Source organism: Danio rerio, chromosome 13, assembly GCF_049306965.1.
Source record: "Danio rerio strain Tuebingen ecotype United States chromosome 13, GRCz12tu, whole genome shotgun sequence".
NCBI lineage: Eukaryota > Metazoa > Chordata > Actinopteri > Cypriniformes > Danionidae > Danio > Danio rerio.
Genome location: NC_133188.1, coordinates 53,979,761 through 53,996,947, shown reverse-complemented (window position 1 = coordinate 53,996,947; position 17,187 = coordinate 53,979,761). Strand labels below are relative to the sequence as shown.

General features: G+C 33.8%; 1 protein-coding gene and 1 long non-coding RNA gene across 3 annotated transcripts in view; both read left to right on the top strand.

Moving 5' to 3' along the window:
• pkz (protein kinase containing Z-DNA binding domains) lies at positions 1-9,232 on the top strand (the record flags this gene model as incomplete). The annotated part of the gene is given in 10 exon segments (NM_001040376.2): positions 1-564; positions 642-668; positions 1,028-1,147; positions 3,753-3,875; positions 3,952-4,054; positions 5,410-5,589; positions 6,137-6,274; positions 7,108-7,209; positions 8,146-8,208; positions 8,283-9,232. Coding segments are annotated over 10 exon segments (1,443 nt in total), but the record flags the coding sequence as incomplete, so codon positions are not given.
• Positions 9,233-11,418: 2,186 nt separating this feature from the next.
• LOC141377077 (uncharacterized) overlaps positions 11,419-17,187 on the top strand; it is a 29,972-nt gene continuing 24,203 nt past the window's right edge. For both annotated transcript variants that reach the window (XR_012388994.1, XR_012388995.1), the window contains exons 1-2: positions 11,419-11,481; positions 16,245-16,352. This is a non-coding gene — a long non-coding RNA (uncharacterized lncRNA). The remainder of the gene's footprint in view (positions 11,482-16,244; positions 16,353-17,187) is intronic.

Sequence of the window (17,187 nt, the reverse complement as noted above, 5' to 3'; positions counted from 1 at the left end):
TCGAAACCGAAAGCTAAACAAGCCTTCTTTAACACGAGAATCTGGGCGTTTTTGGACTCTAGGTTGATCAGAGGAGGTAGAATACAACATTCTGACAAACAAAATGGCAAAAATGTCCGCAGAAAATGAAATAGAGATGAGAATCTGTGACTACCTGAGGAGACACGGCAGGAGCACCGTACAGGACATTTTCAAGGAATTAAAATTAGAGAAATCCACCGTGAACAGGCATCTATACAGCCTACAGGCGTCAAAGCAGGTTTTTAAAACTGTGGAAGATAATAAGCGGCCAGTCTGGGATCTGGTGGAGAGCATGAATGACGAACAAAAAGCCAAACAAATAAAGCCTGAGATGACAAGAGACGCAATTGAAGAAAAACATGTGAAGGATCTGCTGAAATCAGGAGGTTTAAAAGCCTCTCATATCGCCAGCAAACTGGGACAACAAACACAATCAACTAACAAACTACTGTACGGTTTGATGGAGAAAGGTGAAGTGCGCAAATGCAGTAAAAGCCACATGTGGACTCTGAAAAATGACCAGGAGAGGAATGGAAGTGGCAGGTTTGTGTGTTTTATTTTATTTACAATGGAAGTTTGCACTTGTCATTGATTAAATCCTGTTCTTTTTCCCCTTCCAGTGATCGCAAACTGACTTCGGTTTCAGGGTGAGTATGACCAGACATGCCACATTAAAAATACTATTTTGGTAAATACTGTAGTGTTTTTTGAACCGAACCGTAGATAATACCATGATAGTCTGTAGTATACTTTAGTTTTACTACAGAAAACTGATGTATTGTGGTATAATATACTCATATTGGGCCATTTGTTTATATTACTACAGTTGTTGTGTTAATTATAAAATCACCACAACAGATTACTTCACTATATACAGTATGGTCTAAATAAAAACACTTGTGTTGTAGTATAGTATATTTCAGTTATTAAATCAATGTTTTGTTAACAGGGATGATGCATAATGTTACTGCCTATTGCTGTTTGACATGTATCTTCTGTTCTGCAGGATGTCTCAAACTTTTGATGTGATCGAAGAGCTTGGTGACGGAGGCTATGGTTTTGTTTGCAAAGTAAAACATAAGATTGATGACAAGATCTATGCTGTGAAGAGAGTCGAGTTCAACAGGTAAGTTCACATCATGAGATCATGACTCAACTTAGAATGAACACTCGTGTATTGAGGTAAAGTTGATTTTATATTTGCACATTAATTTAGTGAAATGCTTTAAAATTGCATGTAGGTCTGACTTCAAAACAACAATAGCACTATTTAATTGACTGTGGACAATGTTGTACTTTGATAGTCATTGGCTGATAATAGGATTTTCCTGTTGAGAATTGGGAAATAGTCCTTTTCTGAACTTACATTTTTGAGGAGAAGGTCAGAATGTGCGAATATAGACCATTTCAATGTGGTCATGTCATTGGCACATGAACATTTCCTACTTGATAACAAACTGTTTCATAACTTTAACAAGAGGTAATTCAATCATAACGTTAAAACAGCTATCATAGCATTATTTATCAACAGGAAATATACTGAGGCCATTGTTTTTTTTGTTTAGATCCCTCAAAATTATCTATAGAACCAACTTTACCTTATTATGTGGTACAAAATGTTTTTCATATTCATAATTTATGCATTTTATTATATACTTTATGCATGTTTTCATGCATTTTTATTCATATATATATTTTATATATCCATGCATATTGTACTTTTTCTTTATTATTTCTACTAATATACTAAGAGACTTCTTTAAAAATATTAAAAATCACGCTATACTAAACCTTTTGACTGGTAGTGTACACTAAAAATGTCTGTTCATGAACAGTTTCTGCATTTTTTGATTCACAAGTGTTTATTTGCGGTTGTGAATTGCATTATGGGATGTTGATCTCTGCTCTGTCGACTTTTGTTGTTGAATATTCAACTTTACAGTTCAACAAAGTGACTTTTACTGACATTTCAGTCATTTAAAATAATATAATATATGAGAAATTCTGTAATATCTAGAGAAATAAGTCTGTAAAATAACACAAGCCCATTAAAAATATTCATAAAAATCACTTTTTTTTATATTTTTCAAGGTCAAAATTTGTTGAAAGAAAGATCAAGCTCCCAGAATGCAATTCAAAAGCAAAAAGTAATTTGAGAAAATAAAAACATGAATCACAAAATACTGAAAACAGCTAAATTAGGGATATTTTTCACAGTCTATATTTATGTATGTATTAATGACACAGTATATTTTATGCATTTGTTTATTCATACTTAATCCCAGGGCCATTTATATTGTTGATTTAAGTTTATTTAAGTTGGTAATACCATGTTGGTGTTTTGTAACCTGTCGTTTTTTGGGTTGTTAGCCCAACCCCCAACCTGGAGGACCAGGGCACACACTCATACACTACAGACAATTTAGCTTACCCAATTCCCCTATAGCGCATGTGTTTGGACTGTGTGTGAAACCGGAGCACTTTGAGGAAACCCACGCCAACACGGAAAACATGCAAACTCCACACAGAAATACCAACTAACACAGCCAGGGCTCGTACCAGCAGCCTTCTTGCTGTAGGCGATGGTACTAACCATTGTGCCCCCAAGTTGCCATTTGTTCATTCATGCACTTATTTATTTATTAACTTAATTTAATTAATTTATAACCCTTTTTTTATTTTAACATATGTGTGTGTGTTGAGCATCAATTAAGACAATGTTAGCACCTGTCAGCTTTAATTGTGGGGAAAACTGGATAATTTTGAGCGTTTGTCAGCTAATTTCAGCTTCCGGGTTTAAAAGGATTTTTGGGGCGGATCAAAATCTGCGATGTAGCGCAAAACTCCAAGTGCAAAGATGACTCGTCGGTTTCTCATTAATATTTATAGCAGAGTTTTCTTATCCTATGAGAAGAGCCGACTTCTTAATTATTCATGACTGCGCGTGCTTTCCCAAGGCAAAGCAGACCTGCTAGTGCCAAGCTGTGAGATCCTACGTTGATGACTGGGTGAGACGCGTTCACGAACACACGGCACAGAGTATTTAGCTGTTCATGAAGGGTCGTATGTGTCTGTTTCCATGATTCACGGGGATTGTTGCATGTTTTCCCCTGCGATGCTGTCAGGGCCGATACAGCAAAGCTGTTTGTGTGCAGTAAACATTTTTGTCGGGAGAACAGTGCGAGAATTAGAGAATGGCGGACGTTGTCTTTTATCAGGAGTTCGTTCACATTTAGACACATCGCCGTGCTGCTGTGTTCGCCTGAATCCTCCAGATTACCAGCAGGGGTAATGGTTAAAATAGACAGGGCAAGAGATCTACTGCACTGAGTCTGCTTTCAGACCCGGGGATTGAGGGAGACGTCCTCATTTAGTGTTTATATGAACACGATTATCTTTATAATGATATATATTGTGGTTATCTGTATATGAAATAACGAATAACAAATGTAGCAGGGCATTAAATTACTGTTTATTTCTTTGCATTTTAACTTTGTAAACTATAAAATCAGGCGTCTCCTCATGGTTTGTCACATTTTGTGAGCCTGCTGACAACAGTTGTTTGCTTCCCTCCTTCTCCCTGGCCACGCCCACTTCTGCCCTTTGCTGGCGGAGCTCCCCGCCCATTATCATGCATCTTTTAAAAAAAATTCTGAGGTGGACCTGAACTGAAAGTGGGGGGTGTCATGGCCCTTTAATGCATATATGTATGTTTTTTAATATTACAACAGTGAAGCTGAACCTGAGGTGAAGGCATTGGCTCGACTAGATCACCCAAACATCGTGCGCTACTTCACATGCTGGCCTGATTCTGACAACTGGATGTCAAATCAAGAAACAAACGAAAAGTCAAAGTAAGCAAATCTTCAACACTGTAGACCGAAACACTCAGTTCTTCACTGTAATGATGTTTCTTTGTTTTACTGTCAGCACAACAGGTTCTTCAACTGACACTGATGATACTAATGAGAGAAGTGCAAGTGATGATGATGTTGCTGATGATGAAGATGATGATGATGTCAGTGATGATGTCACGTAATTTGCTTCAAGAATTCTTGAAGCAAATAATTTGCTTCAAGAAACACTAACAGCAAACTACTAAAGGCAAATTCATGATAAAAAAGTATGTTATTGTGCTTTTAAAGTGCCTTGTATAAAGTACCTAGGCATAGGCACTACACTGGAGCATTAGGACCCACACAGACCACAGGTTGGGCGCCCCCTGCTGGTCTCACTAACACCCTTTCCAGCTGCAACCTAGCTTTCCCATGTGGTCTCCCATCTAGGTAGTGACCAGGCTCAGCCCTGCTTAGCTTCAGTGGGTGACCATATGAGAGTTGCAGAGAGCTAGCTCCCGGCCAATAATAAGAGTTTAGTACATGGAAATAGCCACACCATGGGTCTCAAACATCGTGTTCTCATTCTCATGTAAATCCTGTAAATGTGTAAAATCCTGCTGAAAACAGGCCAATCAGAACAAATCCACACAAGATCGTTAATATGCTGCTGAGCATCAGAGCAGAACTCATAAATATTCATGACCCTTCCAAATATGGTCAAACCTGAGCTTTTCATTCTAGGGGTCATTTCTGTAGTTATAAATGAGCATTTTAAAAAGTCTGGAAAATGTTTGTACTTACCATAGACACATACAAATGAAAATATGAGACAACAATTTAACGCAGGGGTGTCAAAGTCAATTGCTGGAGGGCCGCAGCCCTGCAAAGTTTAGTTTCAGCCCTGCTTTAACACACATGTCATTCTTTCGTATAGATATGGATTTTCGTATTTTCCGAGCTCAATGGGGCGACCCCTGTAAGTTGCGTAAATCCGAAGTTTTTTTTTGTGTATATATATATATACATATATATATACATATATATATATATATATATATATATATATATATATATATATATATATATATATATATATATATATATATATATGTATATGTATGTATGTATATATATATATGTATGTATGTATGTATATATGTATGTATGTATGTATATATATATGTATGTATGTATGTATGTATATATATATGTATGTATGTATGTATGTATATATATATATATATATATATATATATATATATATATATATATATATATATATATATATGTATATACTGTATGTATGTATGTATATATGTGTGTGTCTCATCTTCCTTTTTTGTCTTCGGCTGATTAAATGCCTGGTTTAATTATAGTTGAAACTAAACTGTGCAGAGCTGCGGCCCTCTAGGAACTGAGTTTGACACATTTGGTTTAACGTATTAAATCAATGCATTCTGTGGCACCTTTGAACAATAATGTACATAATGCAGGGTTCAATATTCATTCACTAAACCTTTATGTGCTTTCTCTCCCTTTCGTCTACAGCAGGACATATTTATTTATTCAGATGGAGTTTTGTGAGGGAGGAACACTGACGTCATGGATAGGGGAGAGAAATTACAGAGGAAAACAGAGAATCCCTCTGGAAATCCATCGGATATTTTATGAGATCAGCAGTGGGGTGGAGTACATCCATTCAAACAATCTCATCCACAGAGACTTGAAGGTACAGTTGAAGTCAGAATTATGAGCCCTCCTAAATTACTAGTAAATTTTTCCCCAATTTCTGTTTAACGGAGAGAAGATTTGTTCAACACACTTTTTAATCATAATAGTTTCATTAACTCATTTCTAATAACTGATTTATTTTATCTTTGCCATGATGACAGCACACAATATTAGACTAGATATTCATCAAGACACTAGTAATCAGCTTAAAGTGACATTCAACTAGGTTAATTAGGGTGAAGTTAGGGTAATTAGGCAAGTTATTGTATAACAGTGGTTTGTTCTGTAGATAATCCAAAACTAATGTTGCTTAAGGGGGCTAATAATATTAATAATAGACCTTAAAATGGCTTTTAAAAAAGTAAAAACTGCTTTTATTCTAGCTGAAATAAAACAAATAAGACTTTCTCCAGAGAAAAAATATTACAGGAAATACTGTGAAAATTTCCTCAATCTGTTCAACATCATATAGGAAATATTTTCTATCATGTAGACTTTTGTGTTCGGAATAAGCATTGTTTTAATATTGTATGTTTTTATTTTAGCCTGATAACATATTGTTTAATGACGGCAAAGTGAAGATTGGAGATTTTGGGTTGGTGGCGGCTCAGAAGAATCCCAGTGGTGACCCTATAGAGCGGTCAAAGAGGAAGGGCACACCCACATATATGAGTCCTGAACAGGTGACGTATTTAAACTTTTAGCTTTTTCACAAAGATTTTAACAGCATCATGCTTGTATCAGCACATTTTTATCAAGTTTTTATGAGTATTTACATGGGGTGGCACTGTGGCTCAGTGGTTAGCACTATGGCCTTACAGCAAGAAGGTCACTGGTTCAAGTCCCGGCTTGCTCAGTTGACATTTCTGTGTGGAGTTTGCATGTTCTCCCCGTATTGGCGTGGGTTTCCTCTCCTCTGGGTGCTCCGGTTTCCCCCACAGTCTAAATACATGCACTATAGGGGAATTGGATAAGTTAAATTGACTGTAGTGTGTGTGTGTGTGTGTGTGTGTGTGTGTGTGTGTGTGTGTGTGAGAGAGAGAGAAAAAAATGAGTGTGTATGGGTGTTTCCCAGTACCGGGTTGCAGTTGAAAGGGCATCCACTGCATAAAACATATTCTGGAATAATTGTCGATTCATTCTGTTGTGGCGACCCCTTGTACATAAGGGACCAAGCCAAAGGAAAATGAAAGAATTTTATATACACTCTATATACAAATGCCGGGTTCCACACAATCAATTTGTGTTAAGAGAACATGAAGGAATTAAGTTATTATTTACTTATTAGTTTTTACGAATTTAAATGGATTTAATGTAAAACAAGATAAGTTCTCCCCCCCAAAAAAACTCAAGAATTGTGTCGCTTCAGCTTATTTTAAATAAGTAGCTTTTTATAGATGTCATTTTTTGAGTGGATAAAAATGTTTAATTAAAATAAAACTGATATTAAAATAATCAAATAAATTATTTGTATGAATAAAGTAAATAAGTTGAATAAAGGAGATCTTTTTTGTAGGAAAATCTGAGGAATTACGATGAAAAGACAGACATTTTTCCCCTTGGACTGATGTGGTTTGAAATGCTGTGGAAAATATCTTCTGGGATGGAGAGAGCAGAGGTCAGTATTGTTTCATTTATAATGTCATTCATTCATTCATTCATTTTCTTTTTGGCTTATACCCTTTATTAATCTGGGGTCGCCACAGCGGAATGAACCACCAACTTATCCAGCATATGTTCCACACAGCGGACGCCCTTTCAGCTGCAACCCATCACTGGGAAACATCCATACACACTCATACACTACAGACAATTTAGCCTACCCAATTCACCTATACCACATGTCTTTGGACTGTGATTGGCTGATTAGAAATTTGCGTTAACAAGCAGTTGAAAAGGTTGATATATATATATATATATATATATATATATATATATATATATATATATATATATATATATATATATATATATATATATATATATATAAAAAAACACATTTACCGGCCACTTTATTAGGTACACCTTTTCAACTGCTTGTTAACGCAAATTTCTAATCAGCCAATCACAGTCCAAAGACATGTGGTACAGGTGAATTGGGTAGGCTAAATTGTCTGTAGTGTATGAGTGTGTATGGATGTTTCCCAGTGATGGGTTGCAGCTGAAAGGGCGTCCGCTGTGTGGAACATATGCTGGATAAGTTGGCAGATCATTCCGCTGTGGCGACCCCAGATTAATAAAGGGTATAAGCCAAAAAGAAAATGAATATATATAATGATATATATATACATACACACTGGTATATATACAGTGGTGAAATTAGGCATGGGCAAGATGGACGATCACCCAGGGTTGCATCTTGCTAGGGGCAGCATGGAAAACCAAACCGCAAAATATATACAAAACAATATTTATAAAACATAAAAAAACACAGTTTACACATTTAAATTATATCAAAACAAACTTTTATTTTGGATGCGATTGATTTTTGCCCAGCACTACCTATATTATTTTTTAATAATTGACTGAATAATTCTTGATTTTTACATTGCAGATCTGGACAAATTTGAGAAATCAAAAGCTTCCTGACCAGTTTTGTGAGAGATATCCACCTGAAGTAAGACGTTTGATTTTCAAGTAAAGATTGTTTTATTGAGTTCAGTCTGTAATTCTGTTTTGTTTTTTGTTTAGAATAAATTCATTGAGAAGATGCTGTCCGTGACACCAGAGGACAGGCCGCACGCTAAAGACATCAGACTAAATCTGGAGACGTTTTTCTCTTTGCATCAGAACAGCTTGAGTCAGAAAACTATCTGACTCTTTTGTTGTCTGTTTGGTCGGATGATAATGGTTTTCTGCAGAGCACTTTTAAGGATTTTACTGGTTTATTCATGGTTTAATGAACTGTTTAATGCTGGGATTTGCAAACTGGGCAGCAGAATAATATCAGGTGGTCCATGGAAAAGTTTGCAAAAAATAAATAAATTTAATGCATAAAATAATAAATAAGATATTTAAAAAACATATATATATATTAAATTATCTTTAAGGATTTTTAAAGGAGGATGTTGATGTATGTGGCATATAAAAGACCCCTGATGTAATGATGTGTAATTAGATGATAATATAAATCGTTCAATTAGTATTTGGTCATATTAAATTAAATATAAGCGTAATATTCTGATTTATTATATATATATTTTTTAAATCATGAATTTCAAATGTTTCAAAGGTCTATTTTGTTTAAATATTTTACAAATCTAAAATTGAATGTAGTTTTACAACATTTCTGAAACGGTGTCTGAATATAAATGTATTTTCATTCATTTATTCATTTTCTTGTCAGCTCAGTCCCTTTATTAATCCGGGGTCGCCACAGCGGAATGAACCGCCAACTTATCCAGCACGTTTTTACGCAGCGGATGCCCTTCCAGCCGCAACCCATCTCTGGGAAAATAAATGTATTTTATTACATTAATATAATACATATAAAACTTCTCCAGGGGTGGTTGGTTTGGTTTACAATAAATGCAATATTGTTTAATATCTGCTGCTGGGAACTTTGCTGCTCAAGTGGACCTTTTTATTGACGAATGTACTGTATATGCTGGGTGGAATAAAGAAAGAATGGACATAAAAAATGTGTTATTAATGCCCTCATCATACTGCCCAGGTAGCAGATAATTCTGGCCCAGACTTGGCATTGAGCTGGCACAGCAGGCGTTCACTGGAATACAGCATGTGGGCCAAACATTAGTCTTTAAGGTGGCACACAAGACATGGGCCAGATATCAAATGTAGTATTTGGCCCAAATGTTAAAAATGAATAAGTGGGCCACTTAAGTTTGGCCTATCCTGACCCACATTTAAAATACTTTTTTTGGGTAAAGAAATATTGTAACACACAAAGTAATTTCCATCTTTCTGTTTGCATATTCTAACGCCTTCATTTTAATCCAGGAAACAATCAAGATTTAATTGTTTATTTTTTAAATATATTGTTTATTGTATGTTGCAAAATAACTGAATTTAACCTTCATTGCATAAGTTTTATTAGCAAAATTATTATTTTACAAATTCTATTATTATGAACCATATGTCAAAGTCAGTTTTTTTATTGATATAATTTTTTTCTGATTTTTCTGATTGATTGATATAAATATACATACACATACATACATACACATACATACATATATATATACACACACACACATGCACAAACACAAATACATGCATAAGTAAATACATAACTAATATTGCGGGCAGATTAATAATTAAATAAATTACAAGGATGTTGGGGGAATAATGTTTATAAGAAATGTTGTGTTTTTATGTATATTCTATTTATTTTCATAATTATTAATTATTGTTTAATATGCAGGAATTTGTGAATTTAATTAATTTATTTGTTTGGATATTAATTTATTGTTTTAAATATGCATACATTTGTGGATTTATTAATTAATTTATTTGGATATTTATTGTTTTATATATGCAGGAATTTGAGGATTTATTAATTTATTTATTTGCATATTTATATTTTTATTTATGCAGGAAATTGTGGGTTTATTCATTATTTATTCATTTATTTGCGTATTTATTTGTTGTTTTATTTATGCAGGAGTTTGTGGATTTATTTATTTGCATATTTATTTATTTATTGTTTATATATGCAGGTATTTGTGGATTTATTAATTTACTTGCGTATTTTTTGTTTTATTTATGCAGGAATTTGTGGATTTATTTACTTATTTATTTATTTGCATATTTATTTATTGTATTATTTATGCAGGAATTTGTGGATTTATTAATTAATATTTTTTTGCATATTTAAATATTGTTTTATATATGCAGGAATTTGTGGATTTAATTAATTTATTTGTTTGGATATTTATTTATTGTTTTATATATGCAGAAATTTGTGGATTTACTAATTTATTTATTTATTTGCATATATATTTATAGTTTTATTTATGCTGGAATTTATGGGTTTATTTACTTATTTATTCATTTATTTGCGTATTTATTTATTTGTTGTTTTATTTATGCAGGAGTTTGTGGATTTATTTATTTGCATATTTATTTTTTTATTGTTTATATATGCAGGAATTTGTGGATTTATTAATTTATTTGCGTATTTATTTGTTGTTTTATTTATGCAGGAATTTGTGATTTATTTACTTATTTATTTATTTGCAAATTTATTTATTTATTGTTTTATTTATGCAGGAATTTGTGGATTTATTTATTTATTTGCATATTTATTTATTGTATTATTTATGCAGGAATTTGTGGATTTATTTACTTATTTAATTATTTGTGTATTTATTTATTTATTGTTTTATATATGCAGTAATTTGTGGATTTATTTATTTATTTGCATATTTATTTATTGTTTTATATATGCAGGAATTTGTGGATTTATTTATTTATTTGCGTATTTATGTATTATTTTTGCAGGTTTTGTCCTGCCTAAAGTGCAAATGGGTTTTATATCAATTTCACTGCAGTCATGACACCAAGTCCAGCTTTCAGTCCAAACATGTGCCATATCTGGCCCAGTTCAGGCCAGTCATAACTTTGTCTGCAAGGCAAACTTGATCCAGTCATGTACCGTAATTCCCTGAGGTATGTGGGCCAGGCCAAGCTGATTGTGTGGACCAGAGAAATTTTGCTATGTGGGTCGTTAAATTTATTTAAAGAAATTCTTAACAATACTATTAATATTTGTCTTGCAATGCTTTATTTTGATAACATATAACTATTCGTCTATGCACGTAAATACTAGCAGCTTATTAATAAACCACACAAAAAACACACTTTCATCTTAAATTCAACCGGAAGTGGCTTTATAAAAGGGGGAATAACCCGAATAACAGACGTCGCGGTAAGTCATTCAATAATTGTGAATTCTGTGGTAAAATATGGTTTATATCATTCTAAAATAGTCAGCTTCATTCTCAAATATTTCAGAGTTAACATTTTTTATATAATAAGCAAACAATCCTCTTAGAGCTAATTAGCTATTTGTTTACATCCCGTGTGACAAAACTATAATGAGAATTTAGCTCGGACTATAACACAAAGCTAGCGGTTTGATGTCATAAAATGTATAGAAGTGCTAAAATATTGAAGTGTTTGTTAATGTGTGTTTAAATTAATTAGTAGTTCGTCTACTAAGTCAAAGAGCGATGTGATTCTAAGTCCACCAGCTGTCGCTGTTACCTCGCTGATGTTTTTGTTTGCGCATGCGCAGCTTGGTCAACAGAGTATGTCACCCATTCGATAAATAACTTTTAATAATCTATTCAGTCATGTTTAAATTACAGCAACCCCAAGACTTCGTAAGGATAAAAAGCAAACTGTGATAATTTTTTTATTTAATTTTTGGACTTAAAAATGTAAAAAAGGTTATTATTTTTTTTTTTACTTTACTAGATATTCAGATATATATAATCTAAATAACACTAGATATTCTTTGTGGTTTATACGTTATCAAAAGTAAATAAATTGGTTAAATATTCAGTTTAAATGCACTAATAATTCTAAGATGTCAGTAAAACAGTGGAGAAAATAAATGTGAAAAAACCCTATAAATATAAGCTTTTACTTTTCTTTGAGCAATAGCATAGAGCAACAGCGAATACATACTGAGGAACGTATCATTAGGGAGGAGAGTAAATTAGTTTCATATTTGTCTGTCAGCCTGCGTATGTTTAACCATTGTGTGCTGTTGGGGATGTTTTCATCCACTCTGGGGTCAGACCTAGCCCGGGGAAAGGGCCGGTTCTTTTTTTTCTTTTTTCTTTTTTAACTGACCTTTTTGCAGACATTCACCCAATTTTCTATTTAATTACAAGATTTAAATACTAAATTTAGGAGACATTTTATCCACTATTTTCAGCTAAATTAGCTTGTTGGATGGTCATCATAACCACACATTTTGATGTGCTAAAAATGTTTCCGAAATATTAAGAGTAAAGAAATATGACAAATATTTATTTTTAAAACACAAATTCATTACATCACATATCAATAAAAATAAATGGGTTATTTTTACTATTCATGATGGCATAGCAGTCAAAATACAAATGAGTTTATGTGGGACAAACTCTGGACGAATATCTGACCCCCCTTGCTACAGGCCTGGGGGTGAGTTTGAGGCTTAATTTGGCCACAACTTTTTTCTGTTTCAGTTAGCAGATTGTTTTTTGGTGACAAATCTTATTTTGACACATTTTTGGGAAAATGCTTTGATTAAAAAAAAAAAAAAAAACCTCAACAATACACTGAGTGTAATTTACCACCCTTTTGTTAGGTACAGTATACCCACTTTAATTTGCTCTCATACTCCATATAAATCCAGAAACTAAGTTTTTTTTAAGCACAGGCCTATCTAAAGGGCTAACGCTTGTGACTGATTGTCAACAGTAATAATTACACATTTTACCTTTTCCCAACAGGTAAAACCACCAACAATAAAGAAGACATGATTATATGCTGTCATGACTTTGAAATCAAGAAATGTGGTTATAATGAAAGTCAATGCGGCAAAAACAGACACCAACAATAAATTAGAGAGATAAAATGAAAATTTTATACTGCACAAAAACTAACAATGCATACATGACCAAGACTGTGGCTAAAAGGTTAAAAAATGCAGTCCACAATTACTTTTTATATTGAAAGTACACTGAAAAAAGTGTTGCATGCAGAACTGTTGCAAACAATTTATTTGTGTTGAATTTAAACAAACAAATTAAGTTTAATAATGTTCAACTTAATTTGTTTGTTTAAATTCAGCCCAAATAAATTGTTTACAACCACTTAACGTAAAAACATTGAGTATGTAATTTTGTGGGGTTTTTTTTCTACTAAATCAGTCATATCATTTGTGAACTTAAGCATTTAAAGAATTAAAATCCTGTCATTTTTAAAAACATTTAGTAGTTTTGATCAGAACTGAGGCTGATTAACAGATTTAAGCAAAACAATTAGAAAAATATTATTATAATAATATATATATATATAAAAAAAAAAAAATATATATATATATATATATATATATATATATATATATATATAAATAATATTTATGTGATGCATTTTTACAGCCGTTTAATTTTAATTTAGTGGATGTTTACATCCCTAACATAACAAAAGGGTGGTAAATCTGTACAGTGCACAAAGGTTAAATTCGTGTCAACTTAAATTCAGGCCCTTGCTTATATTTTTATGTCATTTTTATTTATGACTTCTTTGCATTTTCCTCTGGGGAAAGACACTTTTGAACTTGACGCACTTGGTGAATAAAAAATGAGATAAAAATGACATGAATGAATGTCACTTTACTTTTACACAGAAATTGGTAGTTCTATTAATGCAATCTGTTGACTTTAGTAATCTGTCATTATATGCTGATGAGGCTCCCATAACTTCAAAAATCCAGACAAATTCTAATGCGACTAATCCAGCGATGTTTGTGAAGTTTTGCTTGCTTTGATATGAATGTATGTGCGTAAATGAGTCGATGCATATATTTCAGGGGTTCTGTTTTATAAATGAGTGGTGTAACATACAAGCCATGATTTTCTGCTAATCTAATCTGCTGTAGGCAGGGGCGTAACAACCGGGGGCGACGGTGTGAGGCGGGAGGTAGGGTGGGTACGTCCCCCTCACTTTTAGAGACAGATCATTTAGAACAGATGATCATTAATTATACGAACGTACACTTTTGGATCTCAATCAGCTGTCCTCCCACTTATAAAATGTCTGCTACACCCCTGCCTGTAGGCCAATATTATACAACAGTTACTCATCGCTAATATAAATGCACAAGTGATGTTATGTAAAATATATCCACTTGTGTATGTGTAACTGCTGCATAATATTTACTTTCAGCAGATAGGCACAGGCCAGATCTGACATTCACGTCACTGTAAGCTCAAGCTCCCTGTTGTACATCTGAATGAATGGAGGCATTAGACACAAAACAACACTCTGTTATACTGGATGAGCAGTTACAGTACGTGTCTACAGAGAAAAAAAAAGATATGAATGACTATATTATCACCAGGGGCAACATTACTTCTGTTGTTTACCATAGTAAAGAGCAGTTGCTTCCTAATATAAGACTTTAGATAACCACATCACCTTCTGTCATTACGATTATATAACTGTAATGAAAAGGAGATTATTTAAATGTGATATTAGTGTACTACTTTTAAACTCAGATATAAGAAACTATACTTTCGTTTCTGTTTATAATTTTAGTACTCCTCTGAGTTATGTAATATTGCATGTAAGTATACTACTTACACTAAAAGTCTTACCCCCGGTTTCGCAAACAAGGTTTAAGGCTAGTCAAGATTAAATTGCATGTTTGAGCTGTCTCAACTCAAAATAACTTGCAGGAAGGTGTCCTAAAATATTTCAGTGTCATTTTTTTTGTCTCCAGGTACACAGCAGTAATATATCTTTCTAAAGTCATTTTATAAATGTGACTTAAATAGCCTAAATTATCCAAGGTTTAGTCCTGGCTTAATCTAAGCGCTGTTTGTGAAACTGGGTCATTGTGTATTTGGCTTAGACTTGTTTATTAGCATAGTTAAGTATACTTTTATTTATATATATACACACACACACTGGCCACTTTATTAGGTACACCTGTCTGTATACATACCTGGATACACACACACACACACACACACACACACACACACACACACACACACACACACACACACTGGCCACTTTATTAGGTACACCTATCTGTATACATACCTGTATATATACATATACACACACACACCGGCCACTTTATTAGGTACACCTGTCTAACTGCTCGTTAATGCACATTTTTTAATCAGCCAATCACATGGCAGCAACTCAGTGCATGTAGATATGGTCAAACCGATCTGCTGCAGTTCAAAGGGAGCATCAAACTGGGGGAGAAAGGGCATTTAAAGGGTCCCCTTAGCCCTACACCTTCACGTGAACGTGCAAAACGATGGGTGGGGGTAAGGGGAAGGGCTAAGGGGTAGAATTGGGATCGGGCCTCATAGTACACTTAAAACTATACTTTCATATACTAAAATGGGCCAATTTAGTCCCAAGTGATATTCAAATAGTGCAAGGGTTGGATGATGTCGACTAATTTGGTATTGTACGATTTATGAATAATTAATTAATTAATACCAATTATCTTTGTATGGTCTTTGTTTTACCCATAACCAAATCATCTTGGTTGGTAAAAAAGGTGCACAACCAACCAATAGTATCTAAGGTTTACGCTAAAGTACAAGTGTGAAAACGAAAGATTGAAGCAGATCGAACTATAATTACACTAATATTGTAAAAATAAGTGGGCAGCACGGTGGCTTAGTGGTTAGCACTGTCACCTCACAGCAAAAAGATAGCTGATTCTAGTCTCGGTTGGGTCAGTTGGCGTTTCTGTGTGGAGTTTGCATGTTCTCCCTGTGTTGGCGTGGGTTTCCTCCGGGTGCTCCGGTTTCCCCAACAGTCCAAACACATGCGCTATAGGGGAATAAGTGAATAAGAGTATAAACTATATAGTGAATAAGTGAATTAATAAATTTGGCCATAGTGTTTGAGTGTGTGTGTGTGTGTGTGTGTATGGGTGTTTTCCAGTACTGTGTTGCAGCTGGAAGGGCATCCGCTTTGTAAAACATATGCTGGATATGATGGCGGTTCATTCCGCTGTGGCGACCCCTGAAGAATAAAGGGACCAAGCTGAAGGTAAATGAATGAATGTAAAATGAAGAGCTTAAAGTAGAGTATATTTATTGTTTGTGTAGTGCAGAAGTACTGAAATAATGCAAATAATCTGAGTGTACTTTTGAGAATATCTCCTTTATTAATGTAGAAAACAAAGTCGGACAAAAAAGTCCTTTATACCGTCACATGAGTGCAAAAGCTAACAAAGATACAAACTGTACAATTAAACATTTTTAAAAAACAATGGACAAAGCAATCTCCTAACATTTAATTCTCGCAAAATAAATATATTTGACTCCTTTATGAAATTATCATTCTGTTAATGCGTTATACTGCAGTGGTTTGTAGGAAATTTACATTTCTAAAAATAGAAATATTCCATGGGAGAGTGTCGGGATGTTTTCACAGTTCAATGATTTCCTTCATCTGTTTTTTGTGTCGCAAATCTAAGTAAAACAAAAAAAATGAACAACGGTTTTGTTTTTGAAGCAAACTAAAACTAAAGAGCGACAAAAAAAACTACATTTCTTACTGTGGAAATTTAGTATACGTCACTAGTATGCTTAATATTAAATCTGAAGTTCCTCTGTAACAATGTAAACTCATCAGATATTCTGTACACAATGATTCAGATATAAAACACAAACATGATCGCTCACATTTCAGCAGGGTTGATTCTGGAATTTATTTTCCAATCATATACCTCAGTAGGAAGTCAATTTGGAGGGTGGCACGGTGGTTTAATGGTTAGCACTAAGGCCTCACAGCAAGAAGGTTGCAGGTTCAAGTCCCGGGTCATTTGGCATTTCTGTGTGGAGTTTGCATGTTCTCCCCGTGTTGGCGTGGGTTTCCTCTG